Below are 21,816 nucleotides of genomic sequence, written 5' to 3' on the forward strand. Positions count from 1 at the left end.
GGAGCTTTACAAAAAACTGAATAAGAATGAATCCCAGGCTCTGAGCAGAAGATTCCTTTCCTAGAGATAGAGGTGCCAACATGACTCTTCTCAGCATATCATGGGCACTGGTGGCCTCTGTCTTCCTTGGTAGGGATAGTTGCTACAAGTGAAGCTGAGGACAGTTTAGGATTGAGAGGGGATTGGAGGTAGGGAGCAAAGGGGATGAACAATGGCTAACTATGACAGACATTCCCGGGAAAATAGAAGGAAAGAGAAAGAACCAGAGTTTTTACTCCTTCTGCCTTGACTGAGGATTTAACTCATACCCTGGTAGCCAGCTCCCTTACAGATCAGTTCAGGGGATCAGCCTTGTTACCTTTTCCATCTACAGAATCTAGCATGTCCAAAAATGTCATTCAGTCCCAACCAACAACATCTAGGCAGGAGGGCAAGATTGTGAAACTAGACTGTTCATATGATGCCAGGGTTATATGTTATGTATTGTATTGGTGCAAAAGGCCTCCCGGAAGGGAGAGAATTTTCCTCATTCCCCAGCACACAGATACAGAAACCAGTGCAACACAGGGTCAATATTCTGTGAATTTCCAAAAAGCAGCTAAAACTATCAGGCTCATCACATTATTTTCATACTTGGAAGACTTCAACATATTTCTCTTGTCTCAGAGACGGCCTTACAAAAAGCCAGAACTCAACCTGTGGCAATTTCCTGTTCTTGTACTCCCCGGGAAGTCTCAAACTTTACCCAGACATGTGTTAGCAGCTGGCAGTTACAGTGTGTAAGATAAGATCCAGAAAGGAAGTTGTTAAATACATTCCAAGAAGTACTCTTTCACAGCTGGTTCGGGGACCACTCAGAACCATTTGCAAAAGTCACAGTCCTCAGATGTCATCGTATATCTATTTCTTCCCAGGGAGTATGGCATTTTTAAACTAAAGCAGCACATGAAGGACAGTATTTTAAAATTATATTTGATTATTCTAGATTTTATACCTGCTCAACTCAATCTTTTGGGGCAGATAGTTCTTTTTGAGTTCCTGGACTCAACTCCATTGTGGGGGTTGGAGGGACTTCCCGTGACACCAAGCAATTGGCCAGACACTAGCTGGGGGTCCTACAATTCAACTCAACTCTGACACTATCTGCCTGGAGACAGATCCCACTGGTTGAGGGCTCAGTCCCACAAGACTGCTCCCCACCACTTCAGATGCAGTTGAAAGTCCACGTTGTTACCTGAACTTCTGACCAACTTACTAGAGATGAGAGATTCCAACAACACCTTCCTTAGACTCCTGATGCCAGTTCCAAGTCCAGGTTGCTATCTGTACTTCTGACAGACTGGCTAAAGCAGAGGTACCCATGACCTCCTCCTCAGGTCTCATTAATTTGCTAGAGTGGTTCACAGAACTCAGAGAAATGTTATACTTACTAGATTACTGGTTTATTAGAAACGGATGTCAGGAACTCAGGAACAGCCAGATGGAAGAGGTGCAGAGGGCAAGGTATAGGGAAGGAGTGCGGAACGTCCATGCTCTCTCAGCCACTCTCCCAGCACCTCCCCATGTTCACCAACCCAGAAGATCTCCTTTTGGGTTGTTACAAAGGCTTCATCACTCAGCTACGACTGATTAAATCATTGGCCATTGGCAGCCTCCAGCCTTCCTCCTCTCCCTGGAGTGTAGGGGGTGGGTACTGAAAGCTGCAATTGAATCACAAGGCTGGTCCCCAGCAGCAGTCCCCATCCTTAGGTTGCCTAAGCACTTTCCAAAAGTCACCTCATTAACATAAAAGACACCTTCAAAGCTCTTAGCACAGGAAATTCCAAAGATTTTAAGAGCTCTGTGCCATGAATGGGGTTAAAGACCAAATACATATTTCTTATTATAAATCAGGGAAGACACTGGGGAAAAATAAGCACACAAAATAGAAATTTATATGCTGGGATGCCTTGAAGACCGACCAGAGAAACGGAACCTCAGCTAAGACTATGGACAGGACAGAAGCATACCACACTAAGTAGGATAGTAACCTATTCTGGACCAGACACGTTTTCTTACCTGTTTGGGCTGCATTTCATTCTAACCCTTGCCAACTTCAGTTTGGCTTACCATGCCCTTTGACTCCCATACTCCAAGTAGCTGGTCTGTTGAATGGAGTCCCCCTACAGTCACGTGGCCATCACAAGCTTTAATTAATCATCACTGAGTTAAAAGATGCATGTGATGAGGTACTACTATATACTCTAGGGTCTGCAGTTGAGTTTGCATCTACCTGACTTGTTCATGGAAAACGAAAAGTTAGATTGCAGATTCTAAATCACAGAAGGTTTTTTTTTATTCAGTCACCTACTTCCCAATGGGTTTTTTGTTTTCGTTTTTTGTTTTGTTTTTTTGTCAAGTCCACAGGACTGGTCTTTCGATTCTGATGAGTCATTGTCCCCAAAATTCCTCCTAGGAATCCTCTGCTAAGGATAATGAAGAGACCCTATCTCACATGTCTGCAGGTCTGACACAGTGCCAAATCATTCACCTCCTTTCTTCTTCATGGTGTGCCCTGACCTAAGGCTTTGACAACTTATGAGAATCAAAAATGAAATACATCAAGTGTCAACTTTTTTGTGGTTATTACCTATTGCTGGACAATTTGGACATTCCTCCCCTGAAATTGTATCTTTGTGTACTGAAATTAGGATTGCTATGCTTGTTGAATACTTACTCCCATTGGTGTCATCAATTACTTGTTCATTCCGAGAATAAAAATTAGATTCTAGGTAAAACCATTCAGTTGTTTCTAATTGCTTTAAGGGAAGTGTCTGTGTCCAAGTTCCCTTATATATATTACAAAATATTCCTCCTCATGATCTTTGGAATCAAGACCAAGGTGAATAATAATAGAGAAGATGTTCCTTGGATATCTATACTATCCATAAGCTCATCTTCAGGACCTATTTTTAAAGGTCCCAGAAAGAGCCCATCTGGGCCAGAATAAACTATCATTACCTGATTCCTTGGCCTTGCAGTGTTTCTTTGGGATTTATTCTTCTTGGATCCAGATTTACTCCCATGATTCCCAATCATGGGAATCTAGCTGAAATCACAGAATCAGCAAAGATCCCTTCTGGAACTTGCCTGTTCCTTCTTCAGCAAAGATCCAATGAAGATTCTAGTTTCTACAAAATTCCTAAAAATAAAATATAAATAGGCTCATTTTCTTAAAGGGGGTTTAGCGATCAGTAGAAGTCAAAATACAACCAGCAGAAGGTAAACCAGCGCTGTCCTATTCTGATTGAATAGGAAGGAGATATTTCAATTATGAATTGTGACTTACAACGATCATATATTTTGCAGTGCTGCATTCCTGATGCCAATATTTCAATTTTAGGTGCACTGGAAGATGGACAGAGTTCCAATTTGTCATAAGATATATAAAGCATGAAAGAGTGTCATATCCACCCTACCATGTAAAACTAGATAAACAGCAAAATCATAACTTTGCTTTTACCTATTAGAGACCTGAATTCACAAGGAAACCAAGTAGGCCGGATTCCAAAGAGGAACAGGGTACTCCAAGGACGAGTAGGCATCTGGACTGGCACCACAGTAGCAGACCATAGGTAAAACAGGTGCTGGCTGCCTTATAAGCAAGAAGAAATCAGCCACAAGACTCAGTGAGGGCTCTCATGACAATGTAGAACTGCAGCGAGTCACAGACTCAAGAGGAGTCTGTATTCACTGGTGGGACCATTTTCACAGATCTCCACCTTGTGCTCACAAAAATGACTGGGAGCAGAGAGGGTGACAGAGGGAGCCCCATCAGAGATGTTGGTCTGCACCATGTGATTGGCTGTGACAGCAGGGGGCAAAAGTCCCTTGCCTAAGAACCTTGCCCAGGTCAGTCTCGCACAGAAAGGAAAAGCCTGAGGCTGTTGGGCATGGGGATAAAGAGCAAATTCTGTCACATGTGTGTATACACGCCTATGCACGCGTGCGCGCACACACACACTCACACACACCCCTAGGGCACAGTTAAGATCCACTGCAACAGAGAGAATAGTCAAGGAAAAAGCCATCTACCTTTGTCGAAGGGGCAGGAAAACATTCTGAGCTGAAAATCCTATAACAGTTCCATTAATCATTCTGCTACCAACTGTAACTGAACAAGCATGAGTTCTCTCGTTGGTGAGTTAACAGATAGAGACCACACCGGCGGGGGGCGGGGTGGGGGAGTCATCATACAAAGTAATCTTTATTTGCAGCAAATAAGGAGGTCACAGGGAATAATTTCCAAAGCATGACTCTCTGCATATTCACGAAGGGGCTTGACAAAGGAGAGTTCAGTATAGAATTGTGACAGAAGCCATCCTAAGACGGCAGAGTCCAGGTCCTAGTTGATTGAAGTCATGAAGGCCAGCAAGGGTCAGTATCTTCAATTCTCTGCTCCAGTTAGCGTGGTGTTTGAGGCTCAAAGGGGCTTAAATCCTGCAAAAATGATTCAAGAATGTGTGTTAGGTCAATCCTTACTTTTGAAAAGGCACTGGGAGTTTTACTACTGATTTACCATATCTGATATGTTGGGCTTTGTAGAGACTGCTAGTTTTTGCATTCCCTTTGTTTCCTTAAAATCTTTAACTACTGAGGTTTTTGCATTTCTTTGTAATTTCCAACATCTTTTCAGAAATTCTGCAAGCAGGATGCTTGGGCAAGTAGTCCTGTTGGGCATAAATCACAAAAATAGATGCGGGCCTGAAATGATTTCTCTTGTGTCTTGAAAGCTATGCTTCATCTTTCTTTTTCTGAGGACCCCCTAACTCTGCTTACACAATGAGCAAGAGACAGAACATTTTCCTACACAAGACGCATAGAGAAACATGTGGTGTTTGGCTGACACAGGAGCAGAGGCCCTAATGCTGAGAAAATCCAAGATCCAAGGACTAGGTACATGGATAAGTCTAAGACTGACACTGCACCAAGATAACAGAGGCTACCTACCCACACAGTAAGCCTAGCGAGCACTGAATAACAAACAGCCATCTCTTGTTGCGGGGAGCAAGAGCAAATACAGAAAGGGAGACATCTCACTGAGCAGGGACAACTTCAAGTTGAGTGTGGAGTTAAAAATTTGAAGTGGAGGGGCGCCTGGGTGGCGCAGTCGGTTAAGCATCCGACTTCAGCCAGGTCACGATCTCGCGGTCCGTGAGTTTGAGCCCCGCGTCAGGCTCTGGGCTGATGGCTCAGAGCCTGGAGCCTGTTTCCGATTCTGTGTCTCCCTCTCTCTCTGCCCCTCCCCCGTTCATGCTCTGTCTCTCTCTGTCCCAAAAATAAATAAACGTTTAAAAAAAAAATTTTTTAAGTGGAGTACTCAAAAAGAAAGAGATTCCTTTTTAACATAACCACAAGAGTGTTCTTTTCTTTTTTTTTTAAATATAATTTATTGTCAAGTTGGCTTCCATACAACACCCAATGCTCATCCCAACAGGTACCCTCCTCAATGCCCATCACCCATTTCCCCCTCTCCCCCACCCCCCCCCCATCAACCCTCAGTTTGTTCTCTGTATTTAAGAGTCTCTTATGGTTTGCCTTCCTCCCTCTCTGTAACTATTTTTTCCCCTTCCCTTCTCCCATGGTCTTCTGTTAAGTTTCTTGAGATCCCACAATAGTGTTCTTAAGTTTATATACATTAACAATAATTCAAGAAGCTGGATTTTCAATGGCTCATGAAACAATAAGATTGTTTCAGGAAAACTTTGGTACTTAGGTCAGGGCAGCCTTATTGTAGAACTCTAGATTTTCATGGCTTCTATTTTCTGCTCCTAGAGATGACGTGATTGGACGCTCCTGACAGAGATGTTAATTCATACACTTTTATTCGCTAGGTATAATTCTGAGGAAGTTGGCCAAAAAAAAAAAAAGGACGTTTCTTATTAACATATTTTTCTAAGATTTGTCACAGATGCTGACACTGTGAGTCCAAGGGTTTCTGGAAGGATCCATCACAAGTCTGGGGAAGGAAAAGAGGGTCATTCTGGTTCTCAAGTTTCCTATAGACTCTAAAAATAAAATGCAAATTCTGAAAATTATCCAGTAACTCAGCTTCATTGCTTCAACAGGGGTGAGTGGCCAAAAAAAAGGATGTGGGGCAGAGTCGATCAATTCTGAATGTCTGGGAGAGAAAAACAGCTGTTATCAAGTACAGTTATACTGACAGGGCTTTGAATTATTTCCTTGGTACAGGAAGGAAGCAGAGAAAGACTCTACATTTCTAACAGACTCATTCAAATGTGGATAGAAAACAGGACAGGAGATTCACAGTACTGTTGAAAAAAAAAGTTGAATGTGCCTTCTTGCATATCACAGCCACCCAGTCAGGAAACTCAGCCTTGGATTTCTGTTTAGTAGTTATATAGAACTCTTCAGGCACCTGCAGCCTGTAGCTGGGGACCCAGCCACATTCTTTGTCCTCGAGCAGGTTTGGGATTGAATGGCTTGCCATAATGTGTTTATTTCCAATTTGAAATGAATGCAGAGATCTCATCATTGTGATTATTAAAAATTCCGTTTTCAATAACTCAAGATGAGCTACTACAATTTGTACTAGCTCCAATATATTATATTTCTAGAGAAATAGTGGTGTTTTTAAGTCAATAAATAAATTGTAAGGATAACCTCATTGGGGTATTTAAGTTACTTTCACTGAAATCTTACATGGTTCATAATGTGCCAAAGAAATCTAAAACTCTTCTGGGTGACAATGTGGAAGGCCTTCAGAAAAAAAATATTGCCTTAAATAATTATGATAAAATTAACACATGCTCATTATGGACACTTTTGAGAGTATAGAAAATGTGATAGAAAAGTTAAAGTCATTTAAAATTCCGCTGCCCAAAGATAACCATTTACTATAAATATTTTTACTCTAGATGATCCATCTGCATATGCCTCCGTATCAGTCTAACATATAAAATATACTTTTCATGTAACATTTATGGCCATTCTCCTTTGTACAATCCATCTTCAAAGTATTGGGTGTTCGTTATAAAAGATGCAATTCAAGGAGCAATCAGAAAAATTCCAGCAAAACTTTTTCACATTGCAACTATTCTACATTCAACAAATATTTACTGTCTGCTGTGTGTCAGACACTGTTTTTGAGTAGGATAAACAGGAAGAGATAGCAACATGTAACTCTGCCTCTCTCCTCTGCTCACCAGAAATAACTGGGAAAGTTTTTAAGGAATGTCTATACTCAGGGTTCAATTGATACTACTCATGAGTTTTGAGATTTTGCCCAAACATACCACCGATTTCTTTCATTCCTCACAGGTCTATATATACATCAGCAATGGTATGAAATTTTTCCATTTTTCCCAATGCTCCTTTATGAAAGGAAAGTAATAACTATTTTAAACAAATGATTCAAATATGAGGGGAAGACACGTCACCAACTCCTTTATAAGGCAAAAGAAAATAATATTTATAAAGGAAAGCTAAGAGTAGTGAAAATATTTGTAATACAAATTACTTTTGGATTTGTGAATAGGAAATAAAAACACAAGGTAGAAAATAAAAATTATATAAAAGGAAATATAGTGAAAATATGTATAGTATATTTGGGAAAGTAACATTCCCTGTCACCTTTATCTCCACCAACCCTAGCAGTCTAGGAAAACCCTATTAAAATTAAATTTTTCCTTGGGTTATTTGTCTTTTTATCCTTAAGTTGTTCTTTATATATTCCAGATACTCAACCCTTAACAGATATATGATTTCCAGATAGTTTCTCCCATTCTGGGGGTTCTCTTTTTTACCTTCTTGATGGTATCTTTTGAAGTAGAAGAGATTTTAATTTTGATGAAGTCTAATCTATTTTTTCTTTAGTTACTTGTGTTTTGATGTCATATTTTAAAACCATTGCCCGATTCAAGGTCACAAAGATCTACATCTATGTTTTTTTCTAAGAGTTTTATGGTTTTAGTTTGCACATTGAGGTCATTGATCCATTTCAAGTTAATTTTTTAGTACGGTGGGAGGCAGAGATAACAGTTTCATTCTGTTGCATATGGATAACAAGACAGTGGGAGTCCCTAGCCAAAAGAAAGCTGAGGAGCTATACCAATATCAGATAAAGTAGACATTAAACCAGGAATTATTAGAGATATAGAGCAACTCTTCAAAATGATTAAGTGCACAATCTACCAAGAAGATAGAACAATTCTATTTTTATATGCACCTAATAGCATGGCTTCAAAATATATCAAACATAAATCAGTAGAATTAAACCAGTAGAATTTGTTGATGTAAAAATCAACAAACAAATATACAACCACAGTGGCAGGCATTAACACACATGTCTCAGTAGAAATGTAGAGAAAATATGACCAACACAATTAATATTCTTTACCTACTTTACATATCTCAGAACACTTTAACCTCAAACAACAGAATATATATCCTTTTCAAATGCTCACAGAATACTGATCAAAGTTGACAATATTCAGGATCTTAAAGCAAGACTTAATCAGTTGCAAAGGATTTAAATCATTCAGAATATAGTCTCTGATCACAATAATATTAAGTGAGAATTCAATAACAAAAAGATAATTAAACTTCATTTTTGTACCTTGCTGGATAGAATAGCCATTTTTCAAGTGTATTGCTACAGAAGAACATCAAGGCAAAGCAGAGGTTTGCGGTGGGATAGATTTTCAGTCTCTGCATATAGCAGTGGGACATCCCACTTGTGAACCTTACTTCCTATTTGGGGACAGAAACATCTTATAGCCCCAGGAACCCTACACTCAGAGACTCAGATAAGAGCTGGTCTCTGGACTGGAGTGAGACAAAGAGAAATTTCAACCAGAAGAATTTCTATCATGCTCTGCCCTGGCCTGCTGTGGGCATTCCTGGCCTCCTTTGGCTTCAGTAAGAGTGGCCGTAAATATGAGGCCTCAGCTGCCTCTTCTAGTTCGAGAATGGGACTCTGCAAGCTGTAACGAACAGGGATATTAAGAGGGAAGAGAGATGATGGGGAAATGAAATGCTATGTGGTTCTTTTCTTTCTCCTTGTGTCATAGATTAATCCAGTCCTCATGACCCATCTGAGACATTTCAGAGAACCAAACTTCCTTTCTTTTTCCATAGGATCCGGCATGGCTGAGAAAGTGATCCAAATGCAGAATACGGTAATAATTCAGGAAGGAAAAGCTGCCACCATGGAGTGCAAGTATGAAACCAGTTGGAGTAATTACTATACTTTGTATTGGTACAAACAGCCTCCCAGTGGAAGGATGCATTTCCTCATTTACCAGGATGAAAACAAGCCAAATGCAAAGCAGGGTCGCCTCTCCATGAACTTTCAAAAGACAGAAAAATCCATCGCTCTCACCATCTCTCTCGTACAACTGGCAGACTCGGCGGTGTATTTCTGTGCTCTCAGTAGTTCCACGGTAATAAAAATAATAGTGGAAGATGAACAAAAACCTTGGAGCTCCACAAAGGCAGCCACCTGCTTAGAGGCTTAGGAAAAACCCATGAACCACTGACAGGAAGAAGGAAGGCACTGTGGTAGCCCAGTTGAGACTTTCTAATGTAAACTTCCTTTCTATTAAAAAAATGTTCTCCTAATTGAGCTCAGTGTATAAAACAATATTGTTCCCTGAGATTGCCAAGTATTACATTTGTATCTTGGGTTAAAGTAAACCACCCAGTGCTTCTCTAATTGTCCCTAAATAGTTAGGCTTGTTAAAAAGGAAACAGAAGGCTCAAAATGGAGTCACTTGTGCTAAACCCCACATCAGTAAACCAAGACTTAATCCCTAACCTAACTGTAGTTCCAACCTTCCAGGAATGTAAACTTTAACCAGTTAACATGGAATTACCTAGTCAGCATTAGTGAGATAACCTGCCAGATAGATCCCCTCTGTTCCCCTTAGAAAAGCGACTTGCCTAAAACAATGCATTATTTGCTAATAGTTTCCTTTTTCTGCCCCCTTTTCACCAAATCCTATGCTAAACAACAAACAATGTGGGCTTTGGGAACTGCCTTCAAACACAGGAAGAAGAAAGTACTAAGGAAAGTGAAAAGAATTTGGTTGAGAGTGAGTTTTACAACTACTTTTGGGAGAAAAAACCTAACAGAAATAGTTCTAAAATCCCTGAGTGACTGAAAATAATTCAGTCTTTCATCTCAGAGTATTGTGGTAGGAAGGTCTTCACTGAGTCTTCCACTAGAGGGAGGTATCATAGACAAGGTATTTATCTTTAGACCTAAAACACAAACCTTGAAAGACTGTGGACAGACTTGGTTCCTAGTTCTAAGTAAAGAAGTTCATACACACGGTCACAAGAGGGGGCTGTTACACCTGCAAACCAAAGCTCCTTCCAGACTGAGGGGGAGATTATCATTGAGTTGCACAAAAATTTCACTTTCCTCCCCTGTCACCTTGCACTTCATAATCTCACGTGGAATGAGAACACAGCCTCAAGGACATAGGTAAACCTCTTACCCAATGCAGAGCAAAGAGCGGACCTCTCATGGGAAGAAAAGAGAGAGGTGATTAATAGTTTAATTTTTAATGGCCAAATATTGGCTCCTATAGTAAAGTGATAAGTTTAGTTATTAGAGCAGAGAAGGATGAAAAATTTTAACTTTATTCTATCCCATTTCTTTAATAACAACCACTTCTTTAGAATAAATAGGGAAACTCTTTTATGTTTATTTCCACCTCTTGTAAAATGGCTTCGTTTCAAATAATATCTTCTTATTCCTTCCTTCTTTTTAGCGGACTCAATGCACACCACCACTAGGCTTGGAGATGAGAAAATATGTGTTGAAGATGGGCCCAGGTGGGATAGGAATAAGTACCATTCAAGTCATTGGTTTCTGTATCAAGACCAGAGGCATCCAACAACGTCTGTCTGGAAGAAGCTTAAAATATCATTTCAGGAGCCAACATGGAAGACCTGAATACCAGGCACCTTGGCTTTTTTTTTTTCACTTTGGCTTTTACACTGGATTCCAATTTTTTCTTTTCCTGTTAGAGTACGCACAGTAGTATCATACAACTGTGAAGTTATTTTTGTCATAAACTTGCAAATGTTTTCTTCCAATGTTATTGGATTTTTAGCTCAGCTTATGGTCATTTTTTTTTAACCAGAAAGAAGTTTCTAACTTTTGAAGTTAAATTGTTACTGCTCCTGAGATGTACTGTCTCTGGCTGAGCATACAGATAGGAATTCTCGTGTTCCTTATACAGTCCAGGGCTAAATATAGGTTTCTTGGATTAAAAAACAGGGCTCAATATAGGTTTCTTGGATTAAAAGACATTCATACCAGCTCAGCGGAACATCAAGTTATCAATTAGTGGTGGGTTTTACCTTGTGCCACAAATGAGAGTTGGATAATCTCTTTGGGGATGATTTTGCTCATTCAGCTGCACTCAGACCTAGCCAATTTGAGTTTGAGCCTTGAAAAGGATCTCAGTGTAAGCCCTTTAAATTAGGCCTGGACATTGGGAAAATATCCTTGTTCTCTTTTAAATTTTTTTGTTTAATCCTAGGGGTGGGAGTAGACCCAATCAAGAGACTGCTCCGTGTTCACCTGATGCTTGTCTTGGAAACACCCAACTGGAAAGCTGCCTGGCAGAGGGCTGTGCTACTGGCTGCCTAGGTCTTGCTGGGACCTCCCCCAATGTAGGCTAAGATACAGATCCTGAGCTCTGCGACCTGGGACTCCAGTTTGCACTTGAACTATGAGATCACTGACGGGATTAGCTATTCTCCTAACTTTAGGTAAGTGATCTAGGTCTAATAAAGAGAACTTTCTCAGCTAAAGCAAAAGGCAGGCATCTGTTTCTTCTATTTCTACCACTATACTTACCAAATGACTGGCAAAATTTGCATTTATACACTTCTGTTCATCTATGTTTCTCTAGAGAGTGTCTCTGAGTATCATTGTGAGGAGCAAATCATACCCACTATTTACAGAAGACCTCCTGAGTCTCACAGCTCTCAGGCTGTAAGGAGTTTTGAGGTCCTTGAAACCAAGTGTCATGGAACACAGAAATTTATCTTTGGCCTTGTGGATCTGGAGGGATCAATAATACATGCCAGTAATATTTCTCTTGTCCTGTGTAGCACACACAAAAATGTTTAGGTTTTGGGACAAGGCCAAGAGGAGAGTTCTGGGAATGCTTGTGAACCTGACCTTAGAGGCACCCACAATTGACCACCCAGAGCTAATCTACTGTCTCTCAACCCCTCAGGTATTATGAGCGATGCTAAGACCACACAGCCAAATGCAATGGAGAGTACAGAAGAGGAACCTGTACGCCTGCCCTGCAACCACTCCACAATCAGTGGGAGTGAGTACATACATTGGTATCGACAGATTCCCCACCATGGGCCAGAGTATTTGATTCATGGTCTAAAAGACAATGTGACTAATGGAATGGCCTCTCTAACCATCGCAAAAGACAGAAAGTCCAGTACCTTGGTCCTGCCCCGGGTTACCCTGAGAGATGCCGCCGTGTACTACTGCATCGCCAGAGACACACACTGGGACAGATGGGGTCGCACCTGTACACTATCTGCCTGGCGGAGAAGGGAGGGGAAGGGGGGGAAGGGAAGCAGCAGCTGTCATCTCAAGAGGTCACTGCACAAGAATGAGCAGGAGCCCAGTAGAAGAGACGTAAAGAAGAAAAGGGGGAAGAGGTGAAGAGAAGATTGTAAGGAAGTCAAGGAAGAAAGAATAAAAGGATCAAAGAGGATGCAGAAGAAGGGCTTAGTTATTAAAGGGAAGGACTAAAACGCTTGCAAGGAAACGAAGAGACACAATTGTAAACCTGCCATAAAGGGAAAGGGAAATGAGAATTTGCCATAGCTCTTTGTTTTTTTTTTAATTTAATATATTTTTAATTAATTAATTAATTAATTTTAAATCCAAGTTAGTTAACATATAGTGTAATAATGGTTTCAGGAGTAGAATTTAGTGATTCATCACTTACATATAACACCCAGTGCTGCCATAGTTCTTTGTCTTCATCAAACGTTGCTTTCTATATAGGTCTCCCCAAAATAGGTGGGAACAACCATTGGGTTGTCTCACAGACTTTCTTCACTCAGATCGGAGGAGGCACCCAACCTCTGGATATCGCACCAATTAGTCCTTCCAACTTCTCAAAAATGCGAATGAATTTCAGAAACTGATTCATTTGCCCTTGAAAAAAATTTGGAATTTTCTTTGTTGCTTATCTGTACAACACACATCACCGGGATAGAGGCAATTTGGGGAAAGGGGTAACTATAGGACAAATATGTGGATATTTCATTTTTAGGTTTTATGCTAAGATATTATTATTACACAACACACACACACAAACACACACATCTTCTCTCATCGCAAAAGACTCAAGATATTATTACATAAGGACGTGGAGCAAAGCCTGAAAGTCCAACACTGACTCTCCCAATCTCCACTTCATTTCCTTCTCAGCTCCTATGATAACCCATTTTGACATCTTGGAGTATGTCTTGACAATCTCATCCCCTTTCATTTATAAGAGCGTTCATATAAATACCCAACTCCCTTATATAAGTTGGACTATACCATGTGTATTTTCCTGCAGCTTGGGTTTTTTTTTATGTAAAAATGTATTCTTGAGGGGCGCCTGGGTGGCTCAGTTGGTTGAGTGTCCAACTTCGGCTCGGGTCATGACCTCACAGCTCGTGAGTTCGAGCCCCGCGTCGGGCTCTGTGCTGACAGCTCAGAGCCTGGAGTCTGTTTCAGATTCTGTGTCTCCCTCTCTCTGTGCCCCCGACCCACTCACATTCTGTCTCTCTCAAAAATAAACATTAAAAAAATTTTTAAATGTATTTTTGAGATGTGCTCATAGACACACATGTGCCCACACAGACTTTCTAGCATGACTGCATAAAAATTTAATTAACCTGCACACTTACTAATAATATTTAATTTTTTTTACTTCTCTTAGTTATCTTAACCAGAATCATAAATCAACAAATATATATACATATGATATATATACATATATATTTATATATGGATGATTTCTTAGAAGTGAAATTGCCAGTCAAAGGATATGCCTATTTTATATTTTTACAGATATTGAAAATTTGCCTTCCAAAATGGCTCTACCAGTCTACACTGCAAAACACAGCATATGGGAAACCTATTTCCCTGCATTTTGGTTAACACTATTATCTATGTGTTTTAGAATTTAGACACCTTGCAAGTATTTTGTTGGTTTCATTTGCATTTGCTTGATGGTTCAACAACATAGGGTAGTTGAACAACTTAGCTTGTGTGTTTGCACTTTTATAGATTATCTTTTTCTTGTTTATTTGTAAAAATTCTTTTTAATAATATGAATTACTTTCCCTGTTATATATATTGCACAGACTTTCTCCAAATGTATTACATCTTTTAAGTTTGCTTATTCAATGATTATTGGGGATATTGTAATTTTTATACCATCAAATCTAAGTCTTCTAGGAAGACTTTACCTATCTCAAGTTGATAAATTGAAATTCTTACATTTTCTTCTAATCGAGAACATTCTTTTAATCCGTTTGAAGGAGGAACTTGTGAGCCCTGCTAGGGTTAGATATTTGACGAGGGGAGACAGGACTCTTGATCAAAATGATGGACTCCACAATTCTGCACTTTACACACACACACACACGTTGCAGTCCTAACCTCCAGTACTTCAAAATATGACCTTATTGGGAAATAGGGTCTTTACAGAGATAATCAAGTTAAAATCAGATCATTATGGGTGGGCCCTAACCCAACATGACTTCTATCCTTATAAAAGAGAAAAATTTGGAGACAGACACACACAAGGCAAATACCTTGTAAACATGAAGGCAGAGATCAGAGTAATGAGTCTTCAAGCCCAGAAGAGAGGCATGGAACAGATCCTTCTCTCATGCCCCTCAGAAGGAAATAATCCGCTGACATCTTGACTTTAGACTTCTAGGCTCCAGGGCTGTGAAACAATTTATTTCTGTTTTTGGAGCTGTGCCGTTTGTGGTACTTTGTTCCAGCAGCCCTAGCACATGCTACATTGTTCAAATTCCTTCCAAGTGGGTGAGATCTAGGATAGGAACACTCCTGCCTCCCCATCAGTCAGCCAAGGTGCCCTTGCACACTTGTGCCTGTGATGTTCTTCACTCGAAGTGACACATCTATTTTATTCCTTTCCCTAAACTAGAAGCTGCTCAGGAAAATGCTTTCCTCAGAAGGCAAAATAAAGGCATTCCCACATAAACTCAGATTGAGAAAATCCATTGCTAACAGGGATCTGCTTAACAAGAAACACTACAGGAAAGTTTTCAAAATGAAATGAAATTATATTAGTACACTTGAAACTAATATAACACTGTATGTGAATTAGACTTCAATTAAGAAGAGAAGAAGGAAGGGAATGATATCAGATGGTAATTTTTAAAAATATAGTCTCAAAAAGAAATCACCCATCGTGGGGCTCAAACTCATGACCCCAAGACCAAGAATTGCATGCTCTATTGACTGAGCCAGCCAGGCACCCCTCAGATGGCAATTTGAATGCATCTAAAGAAATAAAACGCACAAGTAAAAGTAATTATAATTATACAAGTAAATATATAGAAAGGAAGTATACATATGTTTTTCTTTCATTTTCTTAATTGATTTAAAAGAAAATTGCAGGGGTGCCTGGGTGGCTCAGTCGGTTGAGTGTCCGACTTCGGCTCAGGTCATGATCTCACAGTTCGTGGGTTCGAGCCCCGCATCAGGCTCTGTGCTGACCGCTTGCTCAGAGCCTGGAGCCTGGAGCCTGCTTCTGTGTCTCCTACTCTCTCTGCCCCTCCCCCGTTCACACTTTGTCTCACTCTGTTTCTCAAAAATAAATAAATGTAAAAAAAAATTTTTGAAAAAAAAAATAAAAGAAAATTGCATGAAACAATAAGTTTCAAACTGTATGGCATACTTATAGTTTATAAACTTATAATATATGTAATAATAACAAAAGAAGGGGCCAGGGAACGGAACCATTTGGGAGGAAAGAAAAGACATCAGACAATAATGCAAAACCACAGGAAGAACACTGCAAATAGTCAATATCTGGATTATTATAAAAGGTCCTTTAAATATGTTTTCTCCTTTCTCTTCCTAATTTTTAAAAAAGAAGATAGTAGAAAGTAAAAATTATAATGCACTATTGTTGGGCTTATAGCATACATAGACATGATATATATGACAGGAATAGCCCAAAGGAGGAGGGAAGAAATTGAGCTACCTTAGAGCAAAGTTTCTGTGTTTTATTGCAATTAAGTTAGCATTAATCTAAAAGTGATTGTAATAAATTAAGACGTACATTGCAGAAACTTCCGTTTTCAGTTTCCACATGGAGGGAGCTTGGAAGTCATCACTCCATTCTCATAACAAGTAAAAAGCTGAACAAACTGAAAAACTATCAACTCTTCTTGGTGAGGAGGCCACAGGCCAACGGGCCACACCCTAGACTGGAAAGACAGACAAATACTACAGGGATTCACTGTTTACTGGAGCAGAGATTCGCAAACAGAAATCACCTCAGGAGCCAAAGCCTGATAGGAAAACCTGAATTGTAATTCATGAATTGCTGGAGGCTCAGTGTGGACAAGTCTGAGAATTAAAAACTCCAGGAGGCCCCGGTAACAGGGTGTGCCCACAGTTTTGTGCAATAGATCTCCAAAGGTTTTCGAAAGTAAATTTCAGAGAAAAATCCCTTTCTGCTTCTGGCAGGTGGTGGCAGGAGGGGGGGGCGGTGGAGGGGGGACTGGCAAGGGCACTCTGTTCAAAAAAAAATTTTTAATGTTTATTTATTTTTTTGAGAGAGAGAGAGCACAGGAGCCAGTGCAAGCAGGGGAGGAGCAGAAAGAGAGGGAGACACAGAAGCAGAAGCAGACTCTAGGCTCTGAACTGTCAACACAGAGCCCAGTGCTGGGCTCAAACCCATAAACTGTGAGGACATGACCTGAGCCAAAGTCAGACCGTTAACTGACTGAGCCACCCAGGTGCTCTGCAAGCATCAAATCAGATACAGCAAGGATGCTGGAATTATCAGACCAAGAATTTAAAACAAGTATAATTTGCTAAAGAACTTAATGGATAGGGCCCCCCCCCCCCCCCCCCGGGTGGCTCAGTTGGTTGAGCATCCCATTTCAGCTCAGGTCATGATCTCACTGCTTGTGGGTTCAAGCCCTGCATTGGGCTCTGTGCTGACAGCTCAAAGCCTGGAGCCTGTTTTGGATTCTTTGTCTCCCTCTCTGCCCCTCTCCTACTCCTTCTCTGTCTCTCAAAAATAAATAAATGTTAAAAAAAAATTTTTTAATGAAAGAACTTAAAAAAAAAGAACTTAATGGATAAACTAGACTGCACATAAGAACAGATGGGCAAGGTAAGCAGAGAGATGGAAAGCCTAAGAAAGAACCAAAAAAGGAATGCCAGAGAAGACAAACACTGTATCAGAAATGAAAAATGCCTTTGATGGACTTATTAGTAAATTGGACACAGCTGAGGAAAGACTTTCCGAGCTAGACGGTATATTAATAGAAGCCTTAAAAATTGAAGAGCAAAGAGAAAAAAGACTGAAAAAAAGGAACAGAATGTCCAACAACTGTGGCAACTACAAAGGTGTGACATACACATAATGGGAATGCCAAGGGTAGAAGAAAGAGAGAAAGGAACAGAAGAAAGATCCATGCAATGAATGAGACCAAAAGAAAAAAGAAAAGACAATCATATGCGCAAAGAAAAAGAAACTCCTGGTTTACAAACAACATAATTGTCTATGCAGTGAATCCTACAGAATCTGTGATTTCAAAAAGCTACTATAGGGGCTCCTGGATGACTAGGTCTTAGTTTCAGCTGAGGTGGTTATCTCATGGTTCGATTAGTGAGTTAGAGCCCTACATGTGGCTCTGTGCTGACAGTGCGAAGCCTGCTTGGGATTCTGTGTCTCCCTCTCTCTCTCTCTCTGCCCCTCCTCCTGCTTGTTCGTTCTCTCTCTCTCTCTCTCTCTCTCTCTCTCAAAAATAAATAAACATTAAAAAAATTAAAAAAAATTTTAAAGCTACTGTATAGCTATCAGTGAGTTTGGCAAAGTTACGAGATACAGTCTCAAACTACCAATTGTACTGTGTTTCTATGTTTTAATAATAAACAATCAAAATTGAAATAAAATATAATACATATCATACAGTTTATAATGGCATCAACAAACTAAATTTAGCAGCCAATTTGACAAAAATGTGCTACACTTGTACACTGAAAGATATACAAAAATTTCAGAGGGAAACTTCAGAGCTAAATAAATGTAGAATTATTGTATTCATGGCTTGGAAGACCCATATTAAATGTTAATTCTCTCCAAATTGATTTACATATTCAATGTAATGCCAATCAAGATCCCAGCAGAAAGTTTTGTTGATATTGACAAAAGGATTGTAAGGTATGCATGAAAGTTAAAAGGGACTATGTTAGTAAAAATATTTTGAAAGCAATAGCAAATTTAAGGAACCAACACTACTAATATTATTGTTTTTATGAAAATACAATAATTGAGAAACTATGGGATCAATGTAAAGGTAGACAAATGTAACACTGGAACAGAATAAAAGGTCCAGAAATAGGCTCACACATATATGGCCCATTGATTTTCAGTAAAAGTACCATAACAAGTCAATGAGGAAAAAATAATCTTTTTAACAAATCATGCTTAATAGCTTAATAGCATGGTTGGATAGCCATATTCAAAAATATAAACCTTAACCCTTAGCTCACACAATATAAAAAATTGACTCCAAATAGATTAGAGAACAAAATGAGAGGGCTAAAACTGTGAACTCCTAGAATAAAACACCAGGGAAAATCTTAGATACTGTGGATTTGGCAAAAATCAATTAATTATGATGCAAAGGATACATGACATAAGATTTTAAAATCTACACAAGTGAAAAATAGAACTACCATATGATCTAGCAATCCCACTTCTGGGTATATGTACAGAGGAATTGAAGTCAGGATCTCAAAGATATCTGTATTCCCATGTTCATTGCAGCATTATTCACAATAGACAAGACACGGAAGTAACCTAAATGTCCATTAACAGATAAATGGATAAAGAAAATGTGGAGGCGCCTGGGTGGTTCAGTCAGTTAGGTGTCCGACTCTTGATCTCAGCTCAGGTCATGATCTCACAGTTTGTGAGTTCGAGCCTGCATCGGGTTCTGTGCTGACAGTACAGAGCCTGCTTGGGATTCTCTCTCTCTCCCTCTCTCCTGCCCATCCCCCACTCTTGCTCTCTCAAAATGAATAAATAAACTTAAAAAATGTGGTGTTTACATACAGTAGAATATAATTCAGCCTTTAAAACAGAAGAAAACCCTGCCACTTGTGACAAATGGATGAACCTGGAAGACATTATGCTAAATGAAATAAGCCAGACAGAGAAGAACAAACATTACATGATCCCCTTATATAACAAATCTAAAAATCATTGAATTCATAGAGGCAAAGGATAGAATAGTGGTTGCTATGGGCTGGAGGAAGCAGGAGTGGGGAGATGTTGGTCAAAGGACACAAGTTTTCAAATATGCAAGATAAATATGTCATAGAGATCTACTGCAGAGCACAGTGCCTATAGGTAACAATATTATATTGTATACTTTAAAATTTGCTAAGAGAGTAGACCTCTGTTTAGTGTTTCTATCACACAAAAAAATAAAAATTTAAAAATAGAGAGCAGGAGGAAACTTTTGTAGGTATGGATATATCTATGGCATTGATTGTAAGGATAGTTTCATGAATATAGATTTATCTCCAAACTCACCCAGTTGTATACATTAAACACATATAGCATTTTGTATGTCAATCATACCTCAATAAAGTGGGTTTAAAAAAATCAGTACCGTGGACTTCACAATATTAAAAATGTTTTCTCTTTAGGGATGCCCGGATGGCTTAGTTGGTTAAGCATCCAACTGTTGTTTTTGGCTCAGGCCATGCTCTCACGGTTCATGAGATTGAGCCCCACATTGGGTTCTGTGCTTAACAGTACAGAGTCGGCTTGAAATTCCCTCTCTGCCCCTCCTTCATGCATACACACACACACACTCTCTCTCTCTCTCTCTCTCTCTCTCTCAAAAATAAATAAACTTAAAAAAAATGTTTGTTCTTTAAAAGACATTGTTAGGAAAATAGAAAACAGAAGCCATAGCCTAGGAGAAAATCTTTGCAAAACATATACCTAAAAGCAGACCTATATCTAGAATATATATTTTAAAAGCTCTCAGAACTTAATAAGGACAGTCAATTTTTTTAATGGGTTAAGGATTTGAGCAAACACTTAACCAAACCAAACAAAAACCCTATGTATAGTAAATAAACACGTGGAAAAAATGCTAGCATCATTATTCTTAAGGAAAACGCAGATTAAAATGACAGGATACCACTACATACTTACTAGAATGGCTAAAATATAAGTGACAGACCATACCAAGTATTGGTGAAATCTTGGAGAAACTGGAACTCTTACACTGTTGGGAATGTAAATGGTACAATCACTGAGAAAGCAGTTTCACCGTTTATTAACAAGTTAAACATGAACCCACCATTTAGCCTAGCAATTACACTTCTGGGTTCTAACCCAAAAGAAATTACAGTTTATGTCTACATAAACAATTATAAGTGAATCTTCACAATTGTTTGGAAAACGGTAATTGGAAATAACCAAGAAGTCCATCAGCAGGTGAATGGATAAATACATTGTGGTATAGCTACACAATGGAATACCAGTCAACAATGAAAATGAATCAGTTACCGATAAATGTAACAACATGGATGAATCTCAAAAGAAATATGCCAAAAGACACCAGATGAGAGAATACACACCCTATGATTCTATTTACATAAAATTCTAGAAAATGCAAGCCCTTTTAGTAAGAGAAGGCAGACCACTGATTGCCTGGGGCTGAATAGGGGTTGGAGTGAAGTGCCAGGAAAGTATACCAGAGGGGTTAAAAAGGAGCACGATGAATAGGGTCACAAGGTGGGGGGTGGGGATCTGAGGACGTGCATATACTCAGTATGTTGATTGTGATGATGATTTCACATTTGGATGGGTGAAGCAGAGCAGAGACTCAGTGTTTTAGAAGACAAAATTATGGAGAATAATGTAGCATAAAAAAGAGGGAAACAAAGGCAAAAGACCAAGATCCAAGACTTAGAGAGCTCAGTGACTTATGATTTCACATTTGTATGCCCATGTCAAAAATTATCAAATTGTACATTTTAAATATATGCAGTTTATTATGTCAGGTATGCCTCAATAAAGCAGTTTTTTGAAAGACCTAAATCAAAAGCAGGCAGAACTAAATGTTGAAAACCAATTAATCAGGGTTATAGAGAGCAGAATTTTTCATTTTCCTTTTATTACAAGGGGAAACTGTTTCAAGCATGCAAAGGTAACAGGATATTTTCTATATCTAATAATAAATACCATACCTGGTGTAATAAATAAGTGTACCTCATATATATAAATTAATTTTGGAAGTCCTCCATTATTCAATATTTCTCAGTCTGGCCAAAAGGTGGCAGTGTTTAAAAAGTGTTTGAGTTCAGGTTTGCGCAGCGCTGGAAGAACAGGAAAACAAGCCTGGTCTCTGGCTCAGTCTCCTCCCACCCATGAGAGACCCCAGAGCTAAAGTAAACTGTGCTGTGAAAGCTCATATGACAACACCTGATCGGGCTGTGTTTTCTGATGAACCAAAGGATGG

At 39.3% G+C, this 21,816-nt stretch overlaps 1 long non-coding RNA gene and 1 gene segment (V, D, J or C); one reads left to right on the forward strand and one right to left on the reverse strand.

The window, feature by feature from the left end:
* Positions 1 to 4,227: 4,227 nt before the first annotated feature.
* Positions 4,228 to 21,816, reverse strand: part of LOC122468866 — a 58,500-nt gene continuing 40,911 nt past the window's right edge. Inside the window, exon 2 of the long non-coding RNA XR_006293332.1 lies at positions 4,228 to 4,479. This is a non-coding gene — a long non-coding RNA (uncharacterized LOC122468866). The remainder of the gene's footprint in view (positions 4,480 to 21,816) is intronic.
* LOC122468852 lies at positions 11,543 to 12,932 on the forward strand. The segment is given in 2 exon segments: positions 11,543 to 11,787; positions 12,261 to 12,932. Coding segments are annotated over 2 exon segments (492 nt in total).

The sequence above is a fragment of the Prionailurus bengalensis genome, chromosome B3 (assembly GCF_016509475.1).
Source record: "Prionailurus bengalensis isolate Pbe53 chromosome B3, Fcat_Pben_1.1_paternal_pri, whole genome shotgun sequence".
Taxonomy (NCBI): domain Eukaryota; kingdom Metazoa; phylum Chordata; class Mammalia; order Carnivora; family Felidae; genus Prionailurus; species Prionailurus bengalensis.